Source organism: Ceratotherium simum, chromosome 21 (genome assembly GCF_057802395.1).
Source record: "Ceratotherium simum simum isolate JZ-2026a chromosome 21, ASM5780239v1, whole genome shotgun sequence".
NCBI lineage: Eukaryota > Metazoa > Chordata > Mammalia > Perissodactyla > Rhinocerotidae > Ceratotherium > Ceratotherium simum.
Window position 1 is genome coordinate 30,652,790 of NC_141920.1, and position 14,249 is coordinate 30,667,038.

Consider the following 14,249-nt stretch of genomic DNA (forward strand, 5'->3'; position numbering starts at 1 on the left):
GGCAGGTCTATAACTGTCATACTTTCAAAGTAATGATAAGCATAAACAATATTTTGAGATATCCCCAACTGCTTAATGTGCTATGAAAATATCTGTGACTTCTATTGGGGACAAAAATCACACCTTTTTGAGGGAAATGGTAAATTTCAGTTAAAGGCTAGGAAAAAGGAATGTGTAATATTTTCCCTGTCCCTTTCACAGACCCACGGAATTCCATCCATGACTCACAGGGTTCCAGGGACCCAGGCAGGTTAAGAACCCCTCACTCCAGGACCTGTGATTGCCTTCCACAGGGTCAACTCTACAAGTCTGCTCATGGTTTTCAAAGCAGCCACATCCGCCCTTTTTGATGCTGGGCAGCAGTGGGAAGAGTTGCGAATGAGTGAGCAGGCAGTGGGAACAGAGAGGGCTCAGGACTCCCGCATCAGGATTCACAGTGCGGATTCCTGGGGCCCTGCTCAGGCCGACTGATTCCACTGCCCAGTGTTAGTCCTGGGAATCCGCGCTTTAAACAGAGCCTGGTGATAACTTGCACAGACATCCTAGAACTTCCCTGGTGCCCTGTCCCACACAGGGACAAGAGAGAGGGAAAGAGCCCTGGGACGCTCCTCACACCTCCCCTGGCTGGAGTGCAAGCGGCGTCATTGCCGCGAGATGAGCCGGCAGCCCCTGGCCCCTCCAGGGCCCCTCCGCGCGTAAGTGATGCCTGAAATGCGAGGCCACGCCGCCGCCTGGAAGGGAAACCTGAGCGGAGGAGTGTGCGGCCGGATTGAAGAACCGAGGACTCACCGCCTCGCCGCCTTCGCCGCCTCCCTCCCACCCTTCACTCACCGCCACGTTCAATCTCAAGCACGCGGAGGAGCTGCCGTGGGGGCCCAGGAAGGGAGGCCAGCCACCATGAGGGGAGGAAAGCACCCCAGGCTGCAGGCGTGCGTGCACAAGCAAGCCGCATGAGCCCTCGGGCTGAGCGAGCCCTGTGGACCATGAGCCGCCAGCGGAAGGGCCTGGGGGAGGAAGGTGAGTCCGCCCTCAGCGCCGCGGGGCCCACCCCCAGGGTTCCTGGGCAGCAGAAGGGGACGCGGAAGCAGACGGGGCCTTTAGAGGCGCGGGAACCCGAGTCTGAGTCCAGAGCGTGCTGCTTGCTCATTGAGTGACCTCAATCTGGTTATCCAACCACTCCCTGCCTCATGCATGAGATGAAGGCAGCCATCGCTTCCTTGCAGGGCTATCGAAGGGATTAAAAATGAAGCGTATGTGGCTGGCCTGATGGCGTAGTTGTTGAGTTCCCGCGCTCTGCCTCGGAGCCCCGGGGTTGGCGGACCTACACGCCACTCATCAAGCCATGCTGTGGCAGCATCCCACATAAAAACTAGAGGAAGATTGGCACAGATGTTAGCTCAGGGCCAATCTTCCTCACACACACACACAAAAAAGACACGGGCAAAGTACCTTGCATAGTGCCTATGTCAACCTTGAGTGGCAGAAGCCATCAGAGCCTGCCAGGGGCTTTCAGCCTCCTGCTGTCTTGGTTAGAATCGCCTTCCCTTAGCAATCCCCTCAGCAGATTTCTCTGTCTGTCTGTCTGTTTGGGGCAAGGCATGGTGGGGATGTTCTGACTTCATGAGTCTTCCAGGGTGTCAGAGAAATGTCAGGACTGGGGCCTCTGGGACTTGCTGGTAAAATCCTTGGAGCCAGGTTCTGGTCCCAGGAGCTGTACCCCAGCTGAGGGTTCCCGCGGTGAAATGGGGGTAGTGCAGGGAGGAGGACCCTCCAGAGGTCAGCCGTTCATGCCGAGTCTGTCTCTTCCAGCAGGAGGTGGAGTGAGAGGGCAGGCCAGGAGCGGCTCTCCCGGCACAGGTGAGGTGGGGTGATGCGTTCTGCGGAGTCTGCAGTGCCAGCTCAGCCCCGCAGTCCAGCCACCATCCAGCGTTCTCTTTCATCCTCCTTCTTCCCTCCCCCCTCCCTTCCCCCCCCCCCCTGCTCTTACTAACACGACACAAGGAGCCCTCTGAGGCAGGGGTTTAATTGGGGAGGGGGCAGAGTGCTGCCCAGAGAGGGCCTGTCAGGGGAGACGCCCGGAGTCAGTGACACTGAGTTGAGCCTTGGGAAGCAGTGAACATTCACCAGCCTGGGGGCAGGGAAGCCTGTTCCTGGCAGCTGGGAGGACATGGAGCCAGGGCTCACATCCAGGCCCCCCCGACTCCAGACGGCACACTCCTAACCTCCACACAGTACCAGCAGTAGCGGGTGCTCCACCACCTTTCCACCGAGAATGTGGCCACAGCTGTTCCATGAGCCAGTGAGGACTTTACCCAGAGGGGGCAACCTGCTCCAGGAGAAGCCAGAGGAAGTTGCAGGCTGGAGAGAAGACTGTCAGCTGCCACTAGGAAGGCAGGAGCCACACGCACAGTTGGGCACCCTACACTTCAGGTCACGAGATGTGTGGATATGATTGTGTTTTCTCCTCTTCGCATCCCGGGCAGGGCCCCACGTGTAAGTGAGGAAGCAGCATCTCAGGGAGCGATGGACTTCTAGGGGGTTGGAAGACATGCTGAGGGGAAGGGACTTCTCCTGGCCCCCATCCTGGCACACGGTACATGGAGGAGCTGGCCCCAGGATCCACCTCATCTGCCTCCTCTGCCAAGCCCTTTCCTCTTGTCACCCACTGTCCCCCACTGCTGGGGGCCTGGGTCCTTGGTGAGGGAGCTCCGTGAAAAGGGGGGAAACCCAAGAGCAAGATGTGCAGAAGAGCCAGGGCCCTGCACAGGAGGGAGGGGCCGTGCAGGCACACAGGAGTCTCAACACTCCTCCCACCCCTGGAGCTGCCCCATGGCCTCTGTCCCTCCTCCCTACCCCACATGCCTCCCCATCCAGTCCTTACCTCCCTCCAGAGATATGTGAGCAAGCATGAGAAAGTGCACCGTGCCCCAGTGTGGCGGGATGAGAAACCCCTTCCACACGGGGTCAGCTCCCTTGATGACAGTTGTCTGCAGGGTACTCGGATCTCGTCCTCCACATTCCATTCTCGTGTTGCCCCCCAGTTGCTGTCCCTTCAGTACCCAACTGGCTCCCCCTGCCCCTCAGCTGAAGGGGCTGGCCTTGTGGGGGTCCCCTGGGCAAATAGTCCTTGGGCAGGACTGAAATGGAAAGTCGTTTTGCCTAAAACACAACCTTTTTGTACTGAAATATGCCACACACACCGCTACCCCTGGCCACTCTCCCTTCCCCATAGAAAAGAGGAAATGGGTCAGAATTTTCACTTCAGGGTTCCAAGTGGTCCAGGGATGCTGTGAAGTTAAGATATTGAGAATCCATTAAATTAACTGAAACCCAATTACATAAAGATTTCCATTTTATATTTCCTCTGGAGTCACCTCTGAGGGGACCTGATAGCCTATTCTGTCAGCTTATGTTCTACAAGGAGGGGGAAAAAAATGTCTGAGAATACAAAGTTCTCTTCTCAAAATAGTTTATTATTCCATTAGTGAAAAGGAGGGTCAGAACGCTCCCTCCTCCCGTATCATTGGGAGAATGCACTTCGCTGTTAAGATCACCAAGTTGGAGGGCGAGCCAGACCCACTGGGCTTCCAGTTTCTTCTCAGCCCATTTTTCGCTCTGAATTCTCTGACTCTAGCCATGCGCATAAACGTGAGGAGGCCTGTTACGTGGAAGGGAGTGCATGCTGGGCTTGGAGGTCTTCCTAATGTGACAGCTGCCTTCTAGCTCCTAAATTATGCATTATGTGGAGTCCATTGAAAACTGACTGTGAAAGGGAAGCTGACAAGGCAGCTTGTTTTCTGTGTAGGAGATGTTTGGGGAAGATTGAGGGGCAAATGAGGGCTTGCTTTCCACATTCCACATGAATTTCGTTCAGTTGGGAAATTAGATTACGACAGGAATTACAGCTTGGAAAAAAATGTATGAACCCCCCAAGTTATCTCTACAATGCTTGGAAGAATGCTTGATACAGTTCATTATGAACTAGAAAACCATATTATTAGCTGATTGAGGACACATGGAGTTCAGAAGAGGATGCAAACGTATATTGACTTTCTTATCCAGTCCTTTCAAGCAATATGGAGCCAGTTTTGGATGGGGATCCAGGAGACCCTTCTCCTTAATCCCTTCCCCACTCTCTCTGCTCTTCTGCCCTCTCTGAGAGCCTAGCTCAGTTCTAGAGCTCTCCTAGGAGTCACAGCTGTGGTGACACACACTCACTCCCATGCCTTTGGAGGGAGTGGATTTGTTTCTGGCTCCATCCCTCCTCCAGGAGAGGGTCGAAATCTTCCAGAACCATGAGGAGGAGCATCTACAGGACAAACCCATGTCTCACTGGCTAATACTGACCACCTTCCTAACTCGGATGAGTTATTATTACACTTAAATAATCTTTCTTTACATTGTCTTACCAAAAGTCCTTTTCCTATAGGAGGCGAGAAGGAGAAGAAAGAGGTTAGGGCAGGAGTGGGTGAAGAAAACCTGTCCTGCCACACAGATGGTTCCCTATCTTTGAATCTGTGAATAGCACTCAGTACTTTTCAGCGTGCTTACACCAGTTAGCTCCTTGGTCCTCACAGTAATTGAGCAATTGCAAACAGAGTCGCAAAGACACAGAGATTGTTAATGGTGGAGTCAGACCCATGCTTGATGCCTCTTCTTGCCTTCACAGCAAGTGAAGAACCGCAGCTAACATGCTGACAGGGCCTGCCCTACAGTGACTGGGGATTGGTGTCCCCACTTCCCAACAGCCTCCTCAGTGCTGCTAGCATGATCCTTTGATGCAGACCACATCCTTCAAAACACGCTCCAGTATCACACCCTCACCCTCCACATTTCAACCCAGCTCCCCATGGGCATGTACCACTCTCTGGGCAACCTCCTCTCTCCACACATCCCACCCTGATCGTATCAGAGTCTCAGCTCTGCCTTGGTTACCCACCTTCCAGGCTTCTTGGCATTTCCGCTGGGGCCCCTCAAGCCCCTGTTTCCTCTGCCCAGAATCCGCCCCCCCAACCTTGTAACCACCACCACCCCCTCCTATCTCCACCACTTTCTTCTCTTGGCAAACTCCTGTTCATCCTTCAAGATTCAGAGTAAACATCAGTTCTTTGTGAAGCATTTCCAGCCATTCCAATTGTAATTCATCACTTTCTCTCTCTGTATTTCCATGTCCTTTTGTCTTTAGTTCACCATTTACTCTTTCTTTTCAAAACAAAATATGTTTATCTAAGTTATTGTCAAAAGCTGGCTCCCTAAATATCACCAACACAACCTGTTGATAAGACAATGCTGATTTGTTGCACACAGCAGGCAAAGCTTTGGCAATGTCTCAGAGAGGGGAAGGTAAGGTAAGAATTTACTGAAAAGTGAAAGTTTGATTTAAGGCAAGTCTTTCAAAGTGAAAGTTTGATTAGGATTGGGTAAGAAGCACAATATAACAGCAAGGCCAGGATTTTGAAGCAAGGCATTTAAAGAATGCCTTGGGTGCATTCTTGCAAAAGGGTGCAAATTGTCTGTGATACTTTCCATTAAAGAGTTGATGGGTCTTTGGGAAGATCCATAATGAACAACCAAGCCATTTCTTTGCCTGGGCAAGAGACCCTTAGAAAAACAAAGTCATGCTACTAAAGACAGAGGCATAGCACAAAGTCATCTTAACACAGACACTAAGGTGTAGTTTAGGTTCTCCATGTTCAGGCTGAATGTGGGTTAGATGGTTTTAGTTCTCAGTCCTACCTTGTGGTCATTCTTCAGCCTGATGAAGGACACACCATCAATATCTGAGAGTGTCAATGCAGATCTTCACCACTGTTTGAGGTATCATAATTGCATGTCAATTGTCTGTTGATAGTTCTTTCAACCTCTAAGTTTCTCATGACGGTTGTTTCAATTTGTATGTCAGATTTTCTGGTTCTTTCTTCAGGATGACCCTTTGCTAGATCATTTGATGCATAGCAGTTGTGTCTGGAGATCACACATCTGAACACTGGTGCACAATAAATACTAAGAGAAGGATTATGACTAGAGTTTGTAGAGTCCACTTTTCAGCCAGGAACCAACAATGCCCAGACTAAACAAGAGAACAAATCTCATGCCCAATCTGAAGAGCCCACAGAAACAAATATGGGGTCATTAGTCAAATTACCCACTTTTCTGATATCTTTGTTTACTTCCTGAATCTTTTTAGTAATTTTAAAGATCTCTGAGAGATCTGCAGGAATGTAAATACAACATCTTTCCCTTAAAACAACTCACATTACGTTGGCCCTTGAGAGGTCAATATTATAGCTGAAACACTCTGTTCTGAACCACCACCTGTCCAATTTCAGAAATCTCCCAGGAGATATGTCCTATGGCCTTAGTGGCGTTGCCTGAATCACCTACTGTTCTCTCAGTCATAGCATGTAAGAGTCACTCTACTATACAGGCCTCTTGTAAAATATGAAATGAAGAGTCCTGAGGAGAGAAGAAAGAAATCCAGAATTCCCCTAGAGTAGTTAGGGTTTCAGTTCTTGAATCAGGGTCCACTTTTAATCCTTCTTCGCTGAAATTATCTACTGATCTGTGTTTCCTAGAGGACAAACCAATGGGCCAAAATGGACCCTGGGTGATGTCAGAGACAATCCTGAGAGTAGGTATCAGTTTACCAAGGTAACAAGTTCCTATCTGATTTGTAAGTAGTAGCTAGTAGTAACTAGGAGTCTTCTGTGCCAGATCCAATACCAGTCATTGGAGCCACCTGGTGATATAGTTTTGGCCAAAATACTCCTGTGGGATCATCAAATATTGCTGTAAGCTTTTAGCACCATTAATTAAGAATCGTTTGGTGTCAAGCAGTGAATTTTGTAGTATCAAGATCATTAGGGCGGTCTAAAGCAAAAGAAAAGTAACATGTCTTATTTGTAACATTTGTGAAAGTGAGACAGGCTCCAAATATACACCACCTGTCTCCTAATCCCCTTCCAAGTTCTATTTCATTGAAAGCTCAGTTACAAAGACTAGCTGTCACAAAAGGTCCCCAAGTACTGTTTCAGTGAGGCAAGGCCCTCCTAGGATGCCATGGGAGTTTTGGATTTCTGGCTACCCGGCCTATTTTGGAGTTTCCCATCTAAAAAGTCACCCAGTGGTTGAGTCCAGTTACCCAGGAAACCAACTGATTTCTTACAAGGAACTGAGACCAAAGGAAGCTGGGTGGTTCCCAAAGGAAATGTGCACTTTAGCCAGTTCGTGGGTGAATTGTAGCTGGGTACTGGAGTCATACCAAGGAGTGATTAAGGATACAAACAGCAATATTAGAAATAGGGGCTTATAAGTAGCACAATTAAAAGTAACTTTAAGTTAGTGAGAGGAAAGAAGAAAGGTAAAAGACTAGAAAACAGAGGAATGTAGGATTTAAAGTGACAATCTGCAGTCTTGTTCCATGGATCTTGGGCACAGCTGTCTATATCCAAAGCCTGTCTGCTCCCGAAGGGCTCCTAAGAACCCTCCATCTGAAGTCACCGGTAGGGACGGTCTTCCAGTAATTTGAGGACGGTTTATGTCTCTTTAGTTGAAGGACATGGATCCAAGAATCAACCTCTTATGAGTTTCACTAGTGTGCTAGTTAACAGCGCCCAACAGAATCCTTCCAAACAGGGTTCTGAGGCAGTCCTTTGTTGAAGATAAAAACTGGCCTACAGCTGAGGTTTCAAGGAAGATTTGGGGTAAAAAAAGAATAGTATCTGTAGGTGACAGAGATTTAAAATGGCTCTGGTTAACTTATTACTGATAACTTTCAAAAGTGAAATATTTCATCACAATAATGAAACTGACAAAGAAATTTGGTCGTTTCTGTAGCATGCAAAACAAGCATAATAAAGGCAATCTAAAAGTTTTGGACACAATGTACGTAATGATTCAGCGTGTTTTATGGACAATGAATATTACATCCAATTTATAAAGACGGTTAAACACAATCTTTACAGAGAAAATACCTTGAGGTATAACATACAATTAGATAAAGACACATACATAACATGCCAAGAACATACCAAGCATATAAGGAAAATATTTCAAGAATATCAAGTAAAAAGGTTCAGTAAGTCCGGAGTTGGTCCTAAGCATGTGTATTTTAATAAAACTCCACAGGTAAGTCTGATGTGAATCTCCAATTGAAAAGCACTACCCTAAAAGATGCTAGATTCAAATTTTAAAAGATTGTTACCAAATGAACATTTTAAATGATAACTGCATTATGACTGATAATTATACTGTAGCCTAACATAAGAAAACACTACCAGGACTCTGATAAATAGAAATAAATGATGGGCAGCAAGGCATTGATAAATCTTTAGGAACTGCGCATAGAGCATACAATTGCTGAAATATTTAAATATTTGACCTACACAAGTTTAACTTAGAAAAGGCTAAGCATCTCTTCTCATTTGACAACTTTTCCCATGAAACTTTAACAGTAACATATCAAATAATCCTAATGGATTCCAGCACCTCTCTTTTTTATAAGGTAGAAGAACAAGTCTTTCTGATTTTACCAGGGGCGCTCTGGGAAATCTCAAAGATAGTTTTAGATACAAAAGACATACTGAAAGTTATTATTCATTATTATACTTCATTTTACACTTAGAAGTCAATCTTAGAAACAAAAAAAAATTCAAAAGTTGTCAGAATTGAACACACAGGATAGGATCATGGGTGCCTTAGAAACAATATTTGGCTACTCATTTGAAAGTGAGAACAAAACATTTAAAAATAAGCATAGAAGGTGATAGGATCACCTACCAAGAACCTTAGCTCGTTCATAAGTGAGGAAGCTTTGTTTTCTTAAATAATCAAGGCCATAATAAAGCCAACACAAAACACAGAAAATTATTGTGGGAAGACACAATCTTTGCTATATAGGCAGATTAGTGGCGGGGAGGGGAGGGGGGACCCCGTATATTGTAGGTGAAGACAACAAACAGTAGACGATAAAAATAAACAGAAACAAGCCCATCAAAACTGAGCAGCTTTTAAGATTTTAACACATTTCATAGCTTTTCAGACTCATTATTTGCACATCTATAATCCAAGGCCAGTAAAATTCCCTTTCCGTGAAGTTTCTGCTAATTTCTATATCCATTCAGCTTTTGTCCTTCACCATTGTCCTTCTCACTCTGCAATAACCAGTCATTTCACTTTAGGACAAAGAGTTTTTCCTCTAATATAAACACATTTCTTTATTTTGCATACAAAGTGGTACTTGCCTGTCAAGATTGATCATAATAGAGTCTCATTTAATTATAACTTTTAACCAAAGGAACTTCTATTTCACAGAATAAACTGGGAAGATGGATAATTGTCAGCTGTCACACATCAGCATTTTAGACTAGCAGAACTAATGAATAAACATAACACAACTTTCTGCAAACATACACATCCCATACACAATATCCACAAAATAACTCACTGGGATTTTGATTGGGACTACATTAAGTCTATAGATGAAGTTGGGAAGAATTGACATCTTAATAATGTTGAGTCTTCCTATCCATGAACATGGAATATCTCTCCATTTATTTAGATCTTTGATTTCTCTAATCAGAGTTTTGTAGTTTTCCTCATATAGCTCTTATATGTATTCTTTTAAATTTATACTTAAGGATTTTGGGTTTTGGTACTAATGAAAATGTTTTGTTTTTAGTTTCAATTTCTAATTGCTCATTGCTGGTATACAGGACTTTTACACATTAACTGTTTATTCTGCAATTCCTATAATTGCTTATTAGTTCTAGGAGGATTTTTGTTGATTCTTTGAGAATTTTCTGCATGGATAATGATATGATCTGTGAACAGACAGTTTTATTTCTTCCTTCCCAATCACTATACCTTTTATTTCCTTTTCTTGTCTTATTGCATTAACTAGGACTTCCAGTACAATGTTGAATAGATGAGAGGGGACATCTTTGTCTTGTTCCCACTCTTAGGGGGAAAGTTCCTCACCCTTAAGTATAATGTTAGCTATAGTTTTTTTGTACAAATTCTTTATCAGGTTGAGGAAGTTCCCCTGTATTCCTCCTTTGCTGAGAGCTTTCGTCATGAATGGGTGTTCTGTTTTTTCAAATGCTTTTTCTGCATCTATTGATATGATCATATGATTTTCTTCATTAGCATGTTGATATGATAGATTACATTAATTGATTTTCTAAAGTTGAATGAGTCTTATATACCTGGAACAAATTCCACTTGGTTGTGGTATATAATTCTTTTTATACTATGTTGGATTCAAGTTGCTAATGTTTTATTGAGGATTTTTGCATCTATGTTCATGAGAGATATTGGTCTGTAATTTTCCTTCTGTGCAATGTTTTTTCTGGTTTTTGTATTGGGGTAATGCAAGCTTCCTAAAATGAGTTAGGAAGTATTCTCTCTGCTTCTATTTTCTGGAAGATATTGTAGAGAAATTGTATCATTTCTTCTTTAACCATTTGGTAGAATTCACTGGTGAAACCATCTGGGACTGGTACTTTCTATTTTGGAAGGTTATTAATTGTTGATTTGATTTCTTAAATAGATATAGGCCTATTCATATTAACTATTTCTTCTTGTGTGAGTTTTAGTATATTGTATCTTTCTAGGAATTTGTCTGTTTCATCCAAGCTATCAAATTTATAAGCATCAAATTGTTCATAATATTCCTTTATTATCCTTTTAATGTCCATGTGATCAATAGTGATGATGCCTCTTTCATTTCTGATATTAGTAATTTGTGTCTTCTTGCTTTTTTCTTGGTTAGCCTGACTGAGGCTTATCAATATTGTTGATCCTTTCAAAGAACTAGATTTTAGATTCATATTTTCTCCATTGTTTTCCTGTTTTCAATTTCATTGATCTCTGCTCTAATTTTTATTGTTTCTTTTCTTCTGCTTAGTTTGGATTTAATTTGCTCTTCTCTTCTAGTTTGCTAAGGTGGAAGCTTAGATTATTGAATTTGTCTGTCTTCTTTTCTAATGGATGCATTCAATGTTATAATTTTCTCTCTAAGCACTGCTTTTGCTGCATCCCACAAATTTTGATAAGTCCTATTTTCATTTAAATTTAGTTCAAAGTACTTTTGATTTCTTTTGAAACTTCTTCTTTGTCCTACGTGTTATATAAAAGTGTACTGTTTCACCTCCGAATATTTTGGTATTTTCCAATTGTCTTTCGGTTTAAGTTCTAGTTTGATTCCATTGTGATCTGACAGCATAATTTGTATGATTCCTATTTTTTTTAAATTTGTTAACATATGTTTTATGGGCCAGAATATAGTCTATCTTGGTGAATGTTCCATGTGAGCTCAAGAAGAATGTGTATGCTGCTGTTGTTGGATGAAGTGTTCTATAAATGTCAACTAGATCCAGTTGATTGATGGTGCTGTTCAGTTCAGTTATGTCCTTGCCGATTTTCTGCCTGCTGGATCTGTCAATTATTGATAGAGGGGTGTTGCAGTCTCCAGCTGTAATAATGGATTTGTCTATTTCTCTTTGCAGTTCTATCAGTTTTTGCCTCATGTATTTTTATGATCTGCTATTGCGTGCATACACATGAATGATTGTTATGTATTCTTGGAGAACTTAACTCTTTAACATTATGTAATGCTCTGCTTTGTCCCTGATAATTTTCCTTACTCTGAAATCTGCTTTGTCTGAAATAAGTACAGTTACTCTAGCTTTGTGTTGGTTAGCATTAGCATAGCATATTTTTTTCATCCCTTTAATTTTAATCTATGTGTCTTTATGTTTAAAATGGATTTCTTGGAGACAACATATAGTTTGGTCTTTTTTTTAATCCACTGTGACAATCTCTGTCTTTAGTTAGTATATTTAGACCATTGATGTTTAAAGTGATTATTGATATAGTTGGATTAATATTTACCACATTTATTGCTGTTTTCTATTCATTGGCCTTGTTCTTTATTCCTATTTTTGTCTTCCACTCTTCTCCTGCCTTTGTGGTTTTGATTGAGCATTTTATATGATTCCAGTTTCTCTTCTTTCTTAGCATATCAATTATCCTTCTTTATAAACTTTTTTTTATGATTGCACTAGAGTTTGCAATATCCATTTACAACTAATCCAAGTCCACTTTCAAATAATACTATACCACTTCATGGGTAGTGCAAGTACTTTATAACAGAGTGTTCTCAATTCCTTCTTCCTGTCCCTTTGACATTGCTGTCATTCATTTACTTATCCATAAGCTATAATCATCCAATATATTGTTGCTATTATTATTTTAAATAAACTCTTATCTGTTAGATCAGTTAAAAGTAAGAAAAATAAAAGATTTTATATTTCCTTCATTTATTCCTTCTCGAATGCTCTTTCTTTCTTTATATAGATCCAAGTTTCTGACCTATATCATTTTCCTTTGCTCTGAAGAACTTAACATTACTTACAAGACAAGTCGACTCAATCTTTGTTTGTCTGAGAAAGTCTTTATTTTTCCTTCATGTATGAAGAATAATTTTGCTGGATACTGTGGGAGATCAAAATTTGGCCCCAAAATATATCTCTTTACCTTGATTATTTTCTCTGAGGGACATTTGACCTCCCCCACTAACTGCCTACAGGAATTTAACTCTAGATGTGGATTGACGGTCAGGGTCCTTGCTAAGCCCATTCTTTTCAAAGTTTTGTTTACCAACCATTTACATTTGTAAAGGTGTCTCCCTCTGTGTGCTGGGAAGAGGCGGGGGATGACCTTATCTCTGGAAACTCTTATCAGGATGGAAGAATAGGACTTAAATCTACATACTCTTGATTACTGTGGTTTCTGTCTCTCTGGCCACATTCTCTATAGGCGGCCCTGCAAAGCATTGTCTGACAAACATTTACATTTCCCTCTCCATGTGAATTGTCTTCTTCCCCTCTGAAATCCCAAACTCCCCACCCCCAACATTCTCCTTTGTCTTTAGCTAAAGATAATATTTAAGATGAGAATCTTTGCCATTTTGTTAAGAAACTCAGTTTCCCTGGTTTCTCCCATGTATACATGTTATTAAACTTGGTATTATTTTCTCCTGCTAACCTGTCTTTTAATTATTTGGCCAGCTATAAGAACCTTAAGGGAAAGGGCAGAGAGGGATTCTCCCTCTTCCCCAACAATACAGAGTGGTAGGTTCTGGTTTTTTCCTTTCAGCACTTTAACTATTTCACTCCACTCTCTTCTTGCTTGTGTGGTTTCTGAAGGGAAGTCTAATATAATTCTATCCTTGCTCCTCTATAGGAAGATGAGTTTTTTTCCTCTGGCTTCTTTCAAGATTTTCTCTTTGTCTTTGATTTTCTGCCGTTTGAATGTGATATGCCTAGGTGGAGATTTTTTGGCATTTATCCTGCTTGGTGTTCTCTGAGCTTCTTGGATCTGTGGTTTGGTGTCTGTCATTAATTTTAGATGATTCTCAGCCATTATTACTTCAAATGTTTCTTCTGTTCCTTTCTCTCTGGTATTCCCCTTACACATATGTTACACATTTTGTAATTGTCCCACAATTATTGGATATTCTGTTCTATCTTTTTCATTCTTTTTTCTCTTTGCTTTTCAGTTTAGGAAGTTTTAGTTGACATATCTTTCACTCTACCGATTCTTTCCTTGACTCTGATCAGTCCACTAATGAGGCCATCAAAGACATTCTTCATTCCTGTTACAGTGTTTTCAGTTTCTAGCATTTCCTTTTGATTCTTTTGATTGAGAGTTTCAATCTCTCTGCTTACATTACCCACTTGTTCTTGTATGTTTTCCACTTTTTCGATTAGATCTGTTAGCATGGTATTCATTGTTGTTTTAAATTCTTGATATGATAATTCCATACGACTCTGCCATATCCGAGCCTGGTTCTGATACTTGCTCTTCAAACTGTGTTTTTCGCCTTTAGTATGCCTTGTAATTTTTTGTTGAAAGCCAACATGATGTGCTGGGTAAAAGGAACTGAGGTAAATTGGCCTTTAGTGTGAGGTTTTGTTTATCTGGCTAGAAGTTAGGCTGTGTTTACTGTTTGCTGTAGCTATAGGTGTCAGAGGATTCAATTTTCTTTAGTGACCTTGTTCTTATCTCCTTGCTGTTTTTGAGCTTTCCTAAAAACTCCTTTTCTCAGAGCCTGGGCCTTGCAGCTCTTTTAGTTGTCATCCCCTTTTATTATACAGAAGCCCTATTGATGTGGTGGTAAGGTACAGGGGCAGGGGAAGTGTTCTATAATCCTATGATTGGTTTCAGTCTTTCAGTGAGCCTGTGCC

At 42.5% G+C, this 14,249-nt stretch overlaps 1 protein-coding gene across 1 annotated transcript in view; it reads left to right on the forward strand.

Annotated features, from left to right (window-relative positions):
• Window positions 1-205: 205 nt before the first annotated feature.
• TMC2 (transmembrane channel like 2) overlaps window positions 206-14,249 on the forward strand; it is a 74,573-nt gene continuing 60,529 nt past the window's right edge. The window contains exons 1-2 of the mRNA XM_004433835.3: window positions 206-1,017; window positions 1,810-1,857. Of these exons, the coding sequence (XP_004433892.2) occupies window positions 951-1,017; window positions 1,810-1,857 (115 nt within the window). The 5' untranslated portion in view covers window positions 206-950. The remainder of the gene's footprint in view (window positions 1,018-1,809; window positions 1,858-14,249) is intronic.